The sequence below is a fragment of the Motacilla alba genome, chromosome 1, assembly GCF_015832195.1.
Source record: "Motacilla alba alba isolate MOTALB_02 chromosome 1, Motacilla_alba_V1.0_pri, whole genome shotgun sequence".
Lineage (NCBI taxonomy): Eukaryota > Metazoa > Chordata > Aves > Passeriformes > Motacillidae > Motacilla > Motacilla alba.
The window spans coordinates 6,056,758-6,073,008 of record NC_052016.1 but is presented as its reverse complement, the minus strand read 5'-3'; the positions used below and the strand labels follow the sequence as shown (position 1 = coordinate 6,073,008).

The following is a 16,251-nucleotide window of genomic DNA, read 5'->3' as shown; positions in this document are numbered from 1 at the left end:
CTTCATACCTTACTCACCACGGCCTCAAGCACACCACAAACATGAGGTCAACATGTAATACAAACCTCTGGAGCCTAGGGATGCACAAATCTAAATATTTAGAAGGTTAGTATGTCCAATCTCCCATGTCCTGTGCATCCAAGCTCACACCCACCCATCCATCCAATGCTACTGAACCACTACTGCTGTTCAGAGAAGGGAACAGCAACCCAACAGAACCCTCGTGGGAGATATTCCAGTTCACATTCATCTGCTGCTACAGTAAAAAACAGAGAAACCAGGGCAGAGCAAACTCTTCCTTGGGTAGGAATTTCTGAGAGGTTCAAGTTTGAAATGTGTCAAAATGCAGAGTGTTTGTTTAGATTAACAGCTGTTTTAGAATAACTTGGTAACAAATCACTAAAATCACCTTAAAAATCTGCCCGGGTAAACACTAGTACCAGGTCCTCGCAGGCCAAAACTGAGAGACTTTCTTATTTTTTATGTATACAAAGCCAAAGTTAATTTTCACCTTTAATAAGCTCATGATTCTTTGTTATTTAATACTCTGTAAAAAGGTATTACAGATTATTGCAGTGACTTCTAAAGAAGATGGACAGCCAGGAGGCTGAAACCACAGTATCATATACAGTATGTAGTCATTGATACTACCTACTACAGCATGAAGAAAAATACTTTTTAAATAAACAGTATTTAACTGAAAACACAGAAATGGAGCTTTCATTCTTACAGTATGGTTACACAGCTATATTCCAAGAATAACATTTTAAAAAATGCTAGATCTTGAAAGGCCATAGATAAAAAGAGACATGATGAGGATGAACCAGTTTTGCCCAGAAATGCTATAATGAGCACACTGCACAGTTTTTCAGCAAATCCTAGTTTTACCAAGCTTCAAGAGGCAAAAGCCTGAAATGTAAAAGCTCCCAAGTTGCCTAGCTAGTCCTCTTGTCTTGCTCTGGCAGGCCCAGTGACCCACACTGCTCGCAATCTTGGCCGACACGGATCCCATCTGGAAGGGACGTTGGGGTCCTCACGACGCCAGCCCCAACAAAAAGCCTCCAACAAAGCCACTGGACACCACAATGTTCTGTTTGATAAATTCTGTTGACTGAGAAGAAAAATAATATTCATAAAGTTAATTGTGTCTGATGTTATTATTTAATACTTATCACAACTTCTGGAAACAAGAACACTGAACTTGGGGAGAAGGGTGCAGGGGGATGTGATGTGTCTAAAACCATATAAAAATAGCTGGCACCAATATAGTGCAAACTGACTCTCAGCTGTTTTTAACAATATTTTTAAAATACAGTGAACCTTTAGAAATTAAAAATACAGAGGAATTGTTACAGTAATTTCATGTCAATACCACTCTTGTTTTGATTAAAATAAGACATGTTTTACAAACTACCTTGTCAAAAAAAAAAAAAAAGCATGAGCACCACCATGACTTCAATTGCTATCACATGATAATTTTTAAGAAAAAATACTGCTTTTTGGAAGATCACTGGAAAAGAAATACACTCCACTATGAGCCAGCTTCCAAACAACTTAATCCTAGAAAAAAACACTTATGTATGATGACATGGGTGTAGAGTATTTCATGAAGTAGCAGCACAGAGTATAATTTTGTCAAATGTGCCATTTCATAAATGCTCTGCTTCAAACACCCCAGACTGGCAACTAACACACAGTTACAAGAAAGTCATATAATCTGAGAGGAAAAAACACAATGGAAAACCAAAAACTCCATCCTATTCCACCCATTTCTACGGGGCAGTAGTGAAGGAGAGGTTAAGCTATTTGAGGTACAGAAGCAGCAAGAAAACCCTCAATATTGAACTTTCAGTTCATATTCACATTAAAATTTAAGGTAATTTTTTATCAATCTATATGCAACTCCATACAGGTTAAACCTGAGATGTCAAAACTCATTAATTACAGAACATCAGTGTGGCTGCTGTCTATAGCACATTCACAGTCAAGATTCTCAGTTATTCAGAATGAAACTTAGATTGCATGTATGGAACGTGAAAAATATGTAAAAACAGGCTTTAAAAAACCCCAAATAACCACAAAATTGATTAAATGGAAGTCTTCAAATGACAGGGTGAAACAGCCCCAGTAACACTGATCAGTATCACAGCTACCTCTTCTCAACAAAATAGGCAACTGGTAGATTCTGCAGACAGATATTGTCTAAAAAAGTGAGATAAAATCACAACTCCTGTTAGAAAGTAACTACAGCTTTTCTGCAAAAAAGCCATTCTTGACCGGACAAGTAATTTTATTATCAGCAGTCTAAGAAGATTTGGGTTTTGTCTTTGTAGTTACCATGTTTCACCCACACCATCCTGAACTTTTTACCATGTCATGACCTTACTGGCTTTGTCAACTGCCAAGAACAAATTCGTGTGTAATTTTTAACAGTGACCAAACTGAAAGCTGAATGAATAAAAGACAGCACAATCTGATATCTTTAAATAAATTATAAAGCCAAAGTATTTTTGATGTGTTCCAGCTTTGCATCTGCATTTTCAACTCATTATCACCTGCAGTGCAAGGTAAGAAAATCTGACTGGCAAAAAGGAGTTTATCACATTAGACTCACCTCTTCAATGAGAGTGTTGATTTCAGGAGCTGCCTTATTTGCACGCTTTTTTAACTGTTTTTTTGCTTTGTTTACATCTTTTTCAACTCTCTTCCAGTCAACTTGTACGTATCCACTATGACTAGCAATCTAGGGAAATAAAGGCAGTTAGTACAGCTGCAATTCACATTTCATGAGTCAAAATACATTGTCTTGGTGCCTATAAAATAGTTTTTATTTTTACTTATTACAGATACAGGAAAAGACATTCTTCCAATTTCAGCAGGTTCTCTGCTTCAAAGCCTTCCTCAGTGATAGCAGTTCAAATTAGAACAAGCAATGGCAAAGCTCAGTAGACTCTTGTTAATTTTACCAGTTCTCTGTTTTTTAGTTATAAAAGCTTTGCAATGTTTTTCCTTCAGCATTTACTGTAACTTTACTTGTAAAAAAAATACATTCATAGGACAACAATGAAGAAACTCTTTTGTTTTCGCTTCTTTCAGAATTGTAGACTTCTGATTTGCGACAGAGTATCCGGGGCTAATCAAGATCATCATTAGAAACACTGAAAACTCTTTATTTTATCCTACAAAATTTAAACTGTCCAACAAAAAAAAAAAAGTACTCATTACAAGAGAATTCTCACCCTACTTACAAAACAAAACCATTAAGTAGAAAAATAACACAGCTTGAGAACAGCACAAGTTCTGTAAAATTACAAAAATGAATATGTTTGAGGACGCTGATTCATATCAATTTACACACAAACTTCCAAATTTTATACCCTGTCTAATGATCATCCCAAACCTTTGCCTTATTTCTGTTACTAATATTTGATTGATGCATGTTCTAGAAAACAGTTAAACAACTCATTATTTGGGGGGAAAAAAAGAAAAGAAAATAAAAATTAAGGATGACTGCTTATTTTAACTGTTAGGACAAATAGCTGTAAACCACTAAACTTATATGTAAATGACTGCTATCCAAAAACTCTTTGTAAAGTGTGAGATTTCTCAGGTACTTCTCAAGGTCACATGAGAGGTGGGTGGGAAATCCACCCAATCTACCTAACAGCCTTCTATGCCAACTGTCCAGTTGGTAAACATAAGTCACAGATAATGAAATTTTGTGGAACGGGTATTTGTGGAACAGGTATTTAATGAAATTTTGTGGAACAGGTATTTATACAATTTATTAGGTTTAGCCTAAATACATAGTTCATTATGTTTAGTTTCACATCACTCACAGGCTCTGAAGTTTGACTTTCACATAGATCTTTCTACCAAATAACTGAAATTAGACCATGTAGCTTGTTCTACAACTGCCACAGTAACTAAGCAACCTATTTCACCACAAACTGAGGATTTCATAATCCAGGAAAAAAAATAAAATTAAACAAGTGTCACGCAGATTTTGTCTGAAGTCAAAACAAAGATCACCTCTGCAAGAAAGTCAACTTCAGTTTCTACCTTTGCATAATTAAAAAAAAATTCACTGGACAAATGCAAAATGCACTTTATTTTAAACTCTCTTTTACTTCATGTCTCCGAATGTAATTAATAACAAATTAATTGACTTTGCCTGTCTACTGTAAAGCCATTTATTCACATGGGCACTAGTGGCAGGCAGGGACAGCTCATTAAGGGCTGTCTGTACAGTATGAAAGCAGGAGACCTGGTACTGGTTGCACACCCAGTCACAGGATAACATACCAGGAAAAGAAAAACAGCTGCACATTGTGGCAATTGTTATTCTAGGAATTTAACATGACCACAAGAATTTCAAAAAGGCCCCAGCATTGAATTGGTGCCTTCTCACTCACACAACTGAAAATTAAATGTGACTGATCCACTCAGTCCAACACAATATAAGAAATGCTAATGTATCTGCTTGCTTGTAAAATGCAAATGCCTCTTGGAAGAAACATTTCATTAAGACAACTTTAATTAGCTCAGTTATCCAGAGAGCACAAAGATGAGGCAGAAGTTTTTAATTAAGATCTGTTTGTAACTACTGCAGAGCTTACACTTGTATCAAAACCAGACATCTTTTCTCCCTGAACTCTGTGGCCCTGAAACAAGAGATTCCAAATTCTACTTATTGAGTGTTTATAAAATAAGCAACAGAGGGTAATGTTTTGAATATAAATTTTTTAACTGCGAAGAAAAAAACTCTGTACTTTGGCAGTGACAGAACCTGTGTCATATCTACTTTGGCTGCAGCCCCACTAATTACATAATTTCATATATAAGTGCAGAAATAATGATTTACTGACCCCTGAACTCAAATGCTGAAAAAACAGACTTCAATTTTTAGACTCCAATGTATCATAAAACACTACTTGCTTATAACAGTAAATTTACATAAATGCAAATTCTCAAAATTTACTATTTTTTAATCTCAGGCCCTACAACAACCAAGTAAAATAGCAATATCCCATTATCATATCCATATCATCATATCCATACTTGGATATATTAAGGAGTCATATAGGTCTATACACATTAATTGCACATATTATCAAGGAGTCATATAGGTCTATACATATTAATTGAACATGTTATTAAAGAGGGGGGTGTATTTTGGGTTATACAGGAATTTCTCTATACATGATGATGGAATAATAGATATATTATATACTTACCTATATATCTCATAGCTCATTATTCGTTCAAGACCTCCCAAAAGTGTTGAAAAAATAACAAAATTTTTTCAAAAAGGCAATTGAAGAAATACATCAGTGCAGGAACACTAAAAATGTGTTATTTTTCTTGACATTAATTAAGGAAAACAGAATCTTCAAGGGCAGACCTCATTTTGGGTGTGATACTGGAGAGGCACAAAGGTACTTTGTTATTGTGAAACACTAACATGAATAATGAGCAGAAAAAATGTTTTGGAGCGAAAAAATTGGTACACCAAGATGGGACAAAAGAATTTTAATTTCATCAAGGCAAAATGCCTCACACTAAAAGAGCCCAAGCAAGGCCAGAAGGCACAGGAGAGCTCAACTGCAGGGCACAGAACCCACAGGCACTTTGAGGCATTTTCTGCTGTTCAGGAAGAGAACAACCCCCAGTTTCCACAACAGATCTGACAAGCCTCTAAGCTCAACACACACTGACAAGGAGAGACTGAGAAGCGACACAATGTGTGAGCGTTGACTGCAGAGGTTGTACCCTCAGCCACCATCTGCAGGCACAGCTCCACTGTCCCACTGCCAGCACTGCAGGTTACAGAGGCACAGACACTCTGTCCCTCCATGGCAGAACCTGCCAGAAACTCGGCACTCCTTTATCAGGCCAACTCCCAACTCCCATTTGCTCTGGCTGTTCCATTGAATGTTCCCTCTGAGTGTGCACACATCAAATGAAAAGTGGGACATTCAACATAAAACTGAATCCAACTCTTCCTCACTATGCCCCTAGCCCCAGAAGCAGGCTGGTCTCTCCCTGGGAATGTCACTAGGATGCCACACTGCGTTGGAATTACATGGTCCTTAAGGTCCCTTCAACCCAACCCATGCTATGATTCCTTGATCATCATGGTGCACTAGCAACAACCCCTTGTACAAGACAAAGCCAAGGACATCTCAGAGTTTATTCTGTTTCTTGTGTTGTTTTCACATATTTACCTTTCCTAAATTAGAACATAATTTAATGAAGGATTCAGTTTAATTCATCAATGGCATATTAATGGGCCAAGGAAAAATGTGTTAGTGAAAGCACAAGTAACTGAATAAAAATCCAATTTCATTATTAAATAATAGACAACACAGAACAGAAAAAGCTGTAATTTGTATGCTCACTGCAGAGCAAAAGACAATGAAACTGCTCTTGGGGATGTAGGATTTTAAAAATAAAGAGCTATTAGGTGCTCATTAAGAACAATTGTTTTTAACCAATTCATTATAGTAGAACCCAGAGTACATGTAGTACTCCAGGATTTTACCAAACTGTGCTGTATAAATGAGAATTTACACAAGGAAAACCCCTTACTTGTTATGAGATATGCACTATATTTTCCTCAATATAGTGCCTGGATATTGCTCTTATACCAGCATATTTGAAGAGCTACATCTATTTCACAAAAAAAAGAGCATAGTTAATAATCAAATAAGAATGAATCAAATTAAGGTGTGGAAATATTCACTGCAAAGATGTGATAACAGATCATAATTTTGAAAAACTGTGCAAATTTCACATAATTTTTATTCTTTTTCTACAACTACTTTTCATATAACCTGTATTAAGACTGAAGCTCTAGATCACTTACAAAAACATGAAAAATATTTTTTGGTTCCTGTACAAACTGACACTGAAGAATGCATTGCTTTCAGTTTCCTACTACATTTCTTGAGATGAAGTCATCACCCACTGAAGAAAAAAATGTATTTTTTAAATTTTAAGACTGAAATGTTTCACTGAATGAGCTTTAGCCAAGAATCTTGCCTTCTGTATTTATTACTCTTGTTCTAGCATGTAATTATAATGTCAATATTGCAATCAGCATTTGAAATGAAATCTGCAACTTCAGAGAAATTTACAGATAAAAAGGAACTTTCTAGTAACATGCTGAAATACTCTTCTGCCCACTCAGGGGAAGCACTGAACACATATTCATAGAATCAGGATGTGTGATCTTTAAATGAAAAAATTAAAGACTACAGAAATGTAATTACACCACAGAATTTATGACTCAGCCTTAAAATGCAAAATGTTTTGAATTAAAAGAGAGACCAAGGCATTTACTTCATTTCCTTTCAAGAGAATCTGATCTTACTTAAGATATAGACAATCCAATCAAAATACTTAACTCATATTTCCTCTTGGATAATACTTCTTTTTGGATTCAGTGTAAATGACATCAACCAAGAAATCAGACACACAACCACATGGCAAATCTATTACACGTACAGGAAAGCTCCCCACACTCCACAGCTCAGCAAGTAAAAATCCTGCACAAGTGATGTCTTTTATTCAATTTCCATTCTCCTTTGTCTACAGGACTCAGCTTTAATTTTTCAGCTTCCTGTAGTCAGGAGCACTGAGGAAGGTACCTGCAGCAATCTGCTGCCTCCACCCTGGGTGCCTCTGTCTGGCAGCTCTTCAGTCATATTGATAGAAAAATTATCATTAATAGAATTAAGACCAGTGGCATACAAAACATGGGAAGAGGAAAAAAAAACCAAACTAGCCCCAAACCAGTGGGGACCATGATTATGAAGGACCTATGTGTACTTCAGACAACAGCAACATTGCAGTGTTTTACACAGCAGCAGTTACCACCCCACCCTTCCTGATCAGTGCTTGACTGCATCAGCCACTACAATCGAAGAAATAAAAGCAGGATATGCCTTTCAGAAACCCTCCACGATGATGATGAAAGGAACAAATATATCATTAACCTCCCCTCTCAAGAAACTGTGTATCATTGAGCCTAAGGAGGTACCAATCTACATCCCCTAGAACAATCTGAGGAAAAATGAGAAGCTCACAGGTATTAAGGCATGAAAAATGCCAGTAAATTCCTGGCATCTTACAGAAGAACACGTGAAATTCTTCTTCACCTAAAGTTTCATCTAATTTAAAGGTTTTTTGGAAATATATCCTCCCCTGATCACAGTGTCTGATGAAAAATGCAAATGATCACACCAGATAACATAATTAGAAACTTCTGAACCCAAAAGCCAGCAGAGAGAGGAATGTAATGAAGCTGTCAAAATTCAACCAGGCTTTAGAGATTCAACAGATAAAACATGGCAAGGGGAGAAAACAGAAAAACACAGCTCATACTGGGACCAGAACAAGCTTTCCAGGCAACTGCCAAAGCAGCCTAAAGCTGTGATAAAATTCTCAAACCAATGTAAAACAAACACATTTTAAATTCTCCCTAACCATAGCTTTACAGGCAGTTCCTCTCATCTGACAACATGGAATCACACACAGTAACTCAGCTTCTGCACAGAAGTTCTCTTGCCTTACAGCAGACTATTTTACAGGACAGAGTAGATTCTGATTTACCACTGATTTTCAGGAATATCTCTTTTGTACATTAGTACACAGTATTCCAGCTCAAATGTAAGGTTTTGACTGATAAGACTAAAAAGATGAAGTAGATAAGAAGCCTTCCTAATTAAATGTTACCCAACAGCTGTGTTTTTCCTATTGTTTAGTAAATAACATTTGCCAACTTATAAAGCATAAAATGCTACATACTTGAAGCAGAAGAAAGCCACCACCTACTGCAGTTGCTGCAAGCTTTCCAACTTTCTGGAACAAAAATCCCGCACACCTTAGGGGAACAAAACAAAAAAAAAAACCCAGTCTAATGAAGTTTTCTGCTGAACAATGCCACACTACACAATTCCTGACTGCATCTATTACCATTATTTCATTTAAAAAGCAGATGTATCATTTCATATTTACAAATTTAAAAATCAAGGCTATTTAATGCAAGCAATATTAAATTAACAATGTCTAAAACAAGACAATGTGAGTAATGGCTGCTTGCTCCTGACTGTCTGATGGCCCCTTTAAAGTACGCTTGAGATCTCTAGATCTTACTGCTATTAAATGTAGCATGTTAATAAAGCACAGCATAATTACATAACAGTGCTACTATAACTGTTCCCAAGTGGAATGTAAATACATTATACCATAATTTATATTAACTACACAACTCATAACTGAAAGATCTCAGTAAAAGCAGCACATCCTATCACAGGAGTTGAACTCAGTGAGGGCACTCTGCTGGGACATGGTGTTAAGTCTGTTTTTAATGGATCAAGGCAAGCAGAAAATCACCTTGTTCCCAGCCTCCAAACCCTCCCTCACCAAATGGAGAACAGCACAGACACCGATATTACAGAACAAAGATAAGGCAGGAAGGTGACCAGGATCAGTCCCCTTCCCAAAACTGCTGCAGAGCCCAATCCAATCTCGAAGCTCCATCAGGCTGCCAGGAGCCCTGACTCAGACATGAGTTTCCAAGGCTGATGGTTCCACAACTTCCCTGGGCAATTCCAGTGTGTCTAAACACTGGCCCACACACAGAGGGGAATTTTTCCCCCTGCATGTAAATAGTGAATTCTTATTTATATACATCAGTAGGCACCCAGAGAGATGTGCATCTACAGATACTGAAATGTGCATTTTCCAGATCATCCAATAAGCCAGTTTTTATGGATGCCAGATGAACTATTCCCTAGAAACTTTTGAGTTTACATGTACACATGTAATTTTTAAAAATCATTTTAAGGCTACAGAAGCAAATTATAAACTCTGACTGAAAGCTAAACCCACTTCACAAAGCTGTACTGAGCCTGGGTACAACAATCTCATTTTTAGTGTATTTCATCTTCCAGTTCTTGCATAATCCCTCTTTAAAAGTCACTGTGTTACCATAATGGTGTTTTTCAATGAATTTACAGTTTTTCTGTGTACTGGAATGGACAAATACCATCCAAATACCTCTGAAAAATAAAAAATATTTTTGCTGCTCAGGCTGTGACCACATTTTCCAGTTTAAATTCTCATCTTTACTGTCTAGCTTTCACCATGAATTATCCTAGTATAACTAGGCTGTGTATCAGTTAACATCAGAGCAAACTGTGAATTTGCTCAACATGGCTGCAGCTCAATTTAGAAGGAAAAACAGTCTCCAGGAAATGGGGCTCTTAATTAAATGTATATTTTGTCAACCTTTTCTCTTCCTTTCATTTCTTTTACCTGTAAAATATTTCTCAGCCATAATATAACTAAGTTTCTAAATCTAGACTAGTAAGGAAATAAGCTTTTCCATACAAAATAAAAGCTACATGCAGCAGTTTTCCATTTATTTCTTGTCATTTCAGAGCTCTGACATTTTCCCAAATCCTTTCCACAGTAACTAGTGTGAGTTCCCTTGGATAACTGATGTTTCACCACTATTAAAAAGCACTTCACAATGATGAGTCAGAGTAACAAGCTAAAATTGTTCACACATGAATAATCCTGATCGATGCTAAAGGAAATCCCATTAAACATATATTTATCTGCTTCAAATACCCTCGGAAATGGACCTTCTAACAAAGTAAAAGGTCTAGGTCAGTTACGGAAAGGGAAGCTCCCTCACCAGCCAGTCACACCTCCCATCACAATCTGTGTGGCTACAGAGTATTTTTCTACAATTGGTCCTGAATTGCGGCCAAACAAACGATTCCACCAATGGTGACGCCGAGCATATTCTGTTAGATCCAGCACTTCGTAGGAATCATCGTCACTGTCGTGCTCTGGAAAAGAAAAAGCAATTTTAAAAAAGTTATTTTCTCAGTTGTAGAGTAAATGAACAATTTATGTGAAAAGCCCAGACCCAGTCTGGACATTAAGTGGGTAATCCAAAGGTGTAAATTGTAGCGTACAAGCCACCTGTGGTCCAGCAGCTCACAGAATTTGGGGGATTTGGGGGTTCTGTGCCATCACCAAGGTAAGATGTACAAAGCTACAGCTGTGGTAAAATCGATAAAATCCATGACTGGCACTATAAAGGTGAACAAGAATCCCCCACCTGTTCAAGCAGGAACCAAGAGGCATCAGATGAAATGACCAGTCAGCTCGTTCAACACAAACAAAAAAAACCGAAACAACAAAAACCAAAGGGACAGACCAACACTTGGAAAGATGAAGAACTTCTGGCCCAGTGCTTTCCTCAGAGGACCGGGCATCAGCATTTGTGACTTCTGTTCCTTTTTCACAACAAGTGAAAGCTGGCACATCAGTTAAGTTCCATGTTCACAGGACAATTCTGCCAATGTTTTCAAAACAGGCATCCTACAACTTCAAATTAAGAGATCCTCAATACTGTGTATACTCAAACATCAGAGGAAAGAGATGGGTCTAGATTTTTAAAGAAACATATTTTAAAAGTGTTTTACATTCTGTGTCATACACACGTGAACTGAAGTCCACTATGTTTATTTAAGGTTAAATCTAAATTCAGCGATACTGGTTGGACATTCCAGAAAATAGGAGCAGTTCAATTATGACCTAGAATTATTACCTAGAATTAAAGTAAGACTATAAATATAAACATTTTATTAGAATTTTGACAGCTTTTTAACTTGTACTACCAGTATGGGTAAAAACTTCAAAGACTGCAAGAAGTACACATGTAGGTGTGCATTATTTCCCTTTATTACCACATGTTCTTGAGTACTAAATAATAAACAGCGAGATCCATAATGTTAAATTGTTATTGAATGTTCTTTCTTTGAGGTATTGAGGACAACACATTTAACTTCTTTAGATGGAGAATACTGAAACACTGTCACGAACAGTTACATTAATTCTGCCCTTAAATTATTATTATTTAAACCAAAACTCGTGTACACAAGTCTAACACGTTCTGTGGCAAACAACACTGCCAGAGCGTTTTCTACTGATGAAAAACACTCCCTGCATGCGGCAAATGATGTTCTGGACATTCCCCAAGCACATCGAACTGTGCCAGTGCCGAAAGGCGCCGCAAGACGAGGCCACGGCGATGCCCGGAAAGCCGCGCACGGTGAAGGATGCGGCGGCCATGGGGGCTGGAGGCTCCCGCTTCCCGTCCCGCATCCCCCCGGCACCTCCGGCTGCGCGGCCCCGCGCCCCGAGAGAGCTCGGCCAGCACTCATTCTGTCTGCGGGCCTGCCTAGAAGGGGTTTCAGTGATTAAAGCCGGGAAGGAGATTCAGCCCGGGTGATGCCGGGGGCGCCGGGGCCGATGCGCCGGGCCGCGCCGTTGAAGGGGGACACGCAAGGGACCGGGGAGGCGCGGAGCCCAAGCCCTCCCTCCCCGCCCCCGGGACGCAGCGCGGGCAGCTGGAGGGGGCTGCCCGCCGCCCCCGAGAGGAGGAAGGGCGCTCGCCGCGCCGCCTCCTCCCCGCTCCCGTCAGGAAGGGGCCAGCACTGACCTGAGGCGGAGCGGGGCCGCCGCGCCGCCATGTTGGCCGGTGCCGAGGCGGCGAGCGGCCTCCCCGCTGCGCCCCCAGCGGCCGCTCGCGCCCCGCCCCGCCGCGGTGCCGCCCCCTCGCGGCCGCTGCACGCATGCGCCTCCCGACCCCCTTCCCCCCCCGGGGTGTCCGTGAGGGGGGAGCTGAGCGGAGTCGGTGCGTTTGGGGAACGTGCGGTGTCCCGAGCTGGAAGGGACCCGCCGGGATCATCGAGTCCAGCTGCGTGCCCTGCGCAGGATCCAGCCATGTGCCTGAGAGTTATCCCAACGCTTCCTGAGCTCTGCCAGGCTGGTGCTGTGAGCACTGCCCTGGGGGGCCGGTTCAGTGCCCAGCCACCCTCTGAGGGAAGAACCCTTTTCCTTATACCCAACCTAAACCTGACACAGCTTCAGGCCATTTCCCCGAGTCCTGTCACTGTCACCACAGAGCAGAGGTAGAGCCCGTCCCTCCTGTTCCCCTCCCAAGGAAGCTGTAACTGCAGAGAGGTCTCCCCTCGGTCTCCTCCAGGCCGAACAGACCAAGTGCCCTCAGCCGCTCCTCACACAGCTTCCCCTCAAGGCCCTTCACCATCTTCGATGCCCTCTTTTGGGTTCTCCCCAACCCAAAGTTCAATGTGTTTCTTGTATTGTGGTGGCCAAAACCGCACAAAATATTCAATCCTGTGCCATGAGGGGCTCATTGATCCCAGTGATGGGGATAAGAACCCCAAAACCTTCCCAGTATCTCCAGCTGTGTGTGAGGAACAGAGCATGCAGTCATGGCTGGACAGCAGCTGTGTGCCATGAGCCCCATAAAAATTAATAACCAGAAAAAAACAAACACAAGGCCCCTCAAAGTACAAAGGTTAAAGCCAATGTGAGCTGTGAAACATTGGAAAAAACTGAATTTGAGCGCTGGTGTGCTCCCTCCTTCAATGCATTGGTGGGGTTTCAATGGGCTAAAAGCCACATAATTGTATTTTCTTACTTTTTTTTCAATTGTGTGCAGCCCTAAAATAGAGGTGGCTGACACAGTTAAGTGCACCTTCCGGAGCGTTATCACAATGTGAATGAAGAAAGCATCAGTGAACATAATTTATAAATAATAAAATTGAAAACAAATTATTTAAAAGTGTTTACAGCTTCTCACTTGGACTCTTACACTGCCAATACACAAGACAGGCAATTATAATGGAAAAAATCCACTTTTCCCTGTGTCATAAGGCCATTTTTATAGAGTAAGCATTTAGGATTTTAATTAAACCCCTTAATTACACCAGCCTTTACAGACATATTAAAAAAGGGGAAAATGTATCTTCCACAAGAAGGTCCTTTAGTCTGCTCTGAAACTGAAATTAGCATATAAAACTTGAAATTAGTGTATAAAGCGGTTGTTTGCTTATTAAATTATTTTTATTACAAACATTTGCCATTGTGATAAGCAGGTGACAGCATGCCAGGCAGAACTAGTGATATATTGCTTTCTCTAAGATTTTTCAACAGATATGTTCCTATATGGAGCACAGATTTGTTTCCTATGATTTATTTTGACAAACACTGTGCATCTTGGGAGTTTTCTTGTTTAAGCATAAAATTGGTGGGTTTGGTATTCACTTCCCAATCAGTAACAAAGTGTTTATTGACTTCTCCCAGTCAGATGGGAGTAAGATCCCAGTAAGGTAAGGGAGGTGACCAGAAAGTTTTGCTCAGGTTTTGTGAGCCTGGCTATTTTTGTACCTTTTGTAGCTCGAATTCTTAATATTTGGCTTCCCTATTTTTAACTACGATCAGTTAAAAATAGCAGCACTTCTCAGATGACTTTCCCCAAGTCTGTACAAACAATTATATTAATTTCCTTTCAGAACAGGGAGGTTTATATAATTAGCACTTTTTAGAAGATTAACATTAGAAGCTTCATTGTGTTCTACATGCGACTTCTGTTTGCCTCCTTTTGCACCCCTCATGCCAAGTCAGGGTGATGTGGCAAGTGGCAAGGAAGGAGTTTAGGAAAGACCCAGGGAAAGCCCTTTTGGCAGGTTTTGGGCTTGAGGTATCTCTGTTCTGGGATCAGGGTGCACCCCTTGCCCAACACAAGACATTTCCCAGTGGGTTCCAGTTGTGTCGGATGCAGCGGTGCTCCCAGCCCTGGTGCTCAGCCCAGCCTGCTCCTGGTGCTGTGAATGAGCACAGTGGCTGCCCAGGATCTGCAGGCACTGCCTGGGGGATTGGCTTGGTGCTTGCCCAGCAAATGCCATCAGGATTGTTCTTGCTTCCAGCAAAATCCATACCCTGTGCAGAGACAGCAAACCTTGTGGCTCCAGAGACCAAGAATAACTGGGAGAGCTTTTACCAGCCCCGCTGTGATGTATAAAATTCCCCAAGCCCATTCAAATCTCTTGCACACTGATGCCTCCTTCAAGCTATTCATGGCAGATTCTTTCCTTTCCAAGGAAAGGTAGACAATTTAAAGTCACGCCACATTTTTGCTTCACCATTAAAGGTTCTTCAGGAACAAAATGTTTTCCTGTATCATCAGAAGGATGGCACAGAAATATTGCTCTCTTTGCTCTATAAGCACTGCCTGCAAGTTCAGGCTATGCAGCCACCCTCTATCCTTGTACCTGTGACAAGCAGGTTTGCTGTCACAGCTTGCAAACGAACATACATGGCACACACATACCTTACAAATAATAAAAAACTCCACACTAAGAAACCAAAAACCCCAAAAACCCCAAAAAGCAGAGAACCCCCCCAATCTTCAAATGCCTACGTGATTCTAATCCTAGCAGCTTCTTTGTGTTGCTGACCAGAATTCCAAACTGGGACACACATCCTTTAATTTTTTACCATCTTGCATGATTAATTATAAAAACTAAAGGCAACACACACTGCCAGCCGTGCCCACTAGGCCTTACTTGTGAGTGAAACTTGTGTTCTCCACAGGCTTAACCTCGTAAATGCAGTCAGAATAACCTGGCAATAAAGGTACTGGAGCGAATGGATGATTCCTTTTTAAAAAACTGAGTGGACATTTTGTTATTCAAAGCTCAGTTGGCTGGAAAATGGCAGAGAAATGTCTCGGAAGGAATTTGGGTTTTAAGTCCATCAGGATCCTGGGCAAGGGCTGTTGTGGAGCAATAACCTGAGCCATTAATGCAGTAAGAAGTGCCATGACTTCCTGACAAAGAGCAGTGCAGGGCCAGGCACTGATCTCTTCTCTGAGGTGACCAGGGACAGGGCCCAAGGGAATGCCATGAAGTTGTGTCAGGGGAGCTTTAGTTTGCATGTCAGGAAAAGGTTCTTCCCACAGAGGGTGGTTGGGCACTGGAATAGGCTCCCCAGGGCTGTGGTCACAGCTCCAAGCCTGACAGAGCTCAAGAAGTGTTTGAACAACGCTCTCAGGCACATGGTTGGATTCTTGTGGATGGGCCAGGAGCTGGACCCTGATGATCCTTGTGGGTCCGTTCCAACTCAGGATATTCCATGATTCTATGATGTTAAAATTAAGATAATCCTCCCTGTAATTATGATGTTAACAAACACACATCCTTGTGTCTCCTGCCATCTCCATGTGAGGTTTTGGATGACTTGCTTGTATTGCTTGTCTTCAACCTTCCTCTGTCACTTTTCTTTGTAAAATGTTTGCTGTGAGGTTTAACAAAATTTAATTATGAGTATTTTTTCTTGTTTGCGAATGTCATTAAATTC

The 16,251-nt window shown here is 40.2% G+C and overlaps 1 protein-coding gene across 2 annotated transcripts; it reads right to left on the bottom strand.

Moving 5' to 3' along the window:
* Positions 1-494: 494 nt before the first annotated feature.
* On the bottom strand, positions 495-12,654 carry FUNDC1 (FUN14 domain containing 1). Of its 2 annotated transcripts, none has more exons than XM_038145992.1 (5): positions 12,527-12,654; positions 10,709-10,865; positions 8,812-8,887; positions 2,615-2,743; positions 495-1,111 (listed from the first exon to the last, which is right to left on the bottom strand). In XM_038145992.1, exons 1-5 carry the CDS (start codon positions 12,555-12,557, stop codon positions 1,034-1,036), a joined length of 471 nt encoding a protein of 156 aa, XP_038001920.1. In that variant the 5' UTR covers positions 12,558-12,654; the 3' UTR covers positions 495-1,033. The 2 variants fall into 2 exon arrangements, with proteins under 2 accessions (XP_038001920.1, XP_038001910.1); XM_038145982.1 differs by lacking the exon at positions 12,527-12,654 and adding an exon at positions 11,240-12,432.
* Between the last annotated feature and the right edge of the window lie 3,597 nt (positions 12,655-16,251).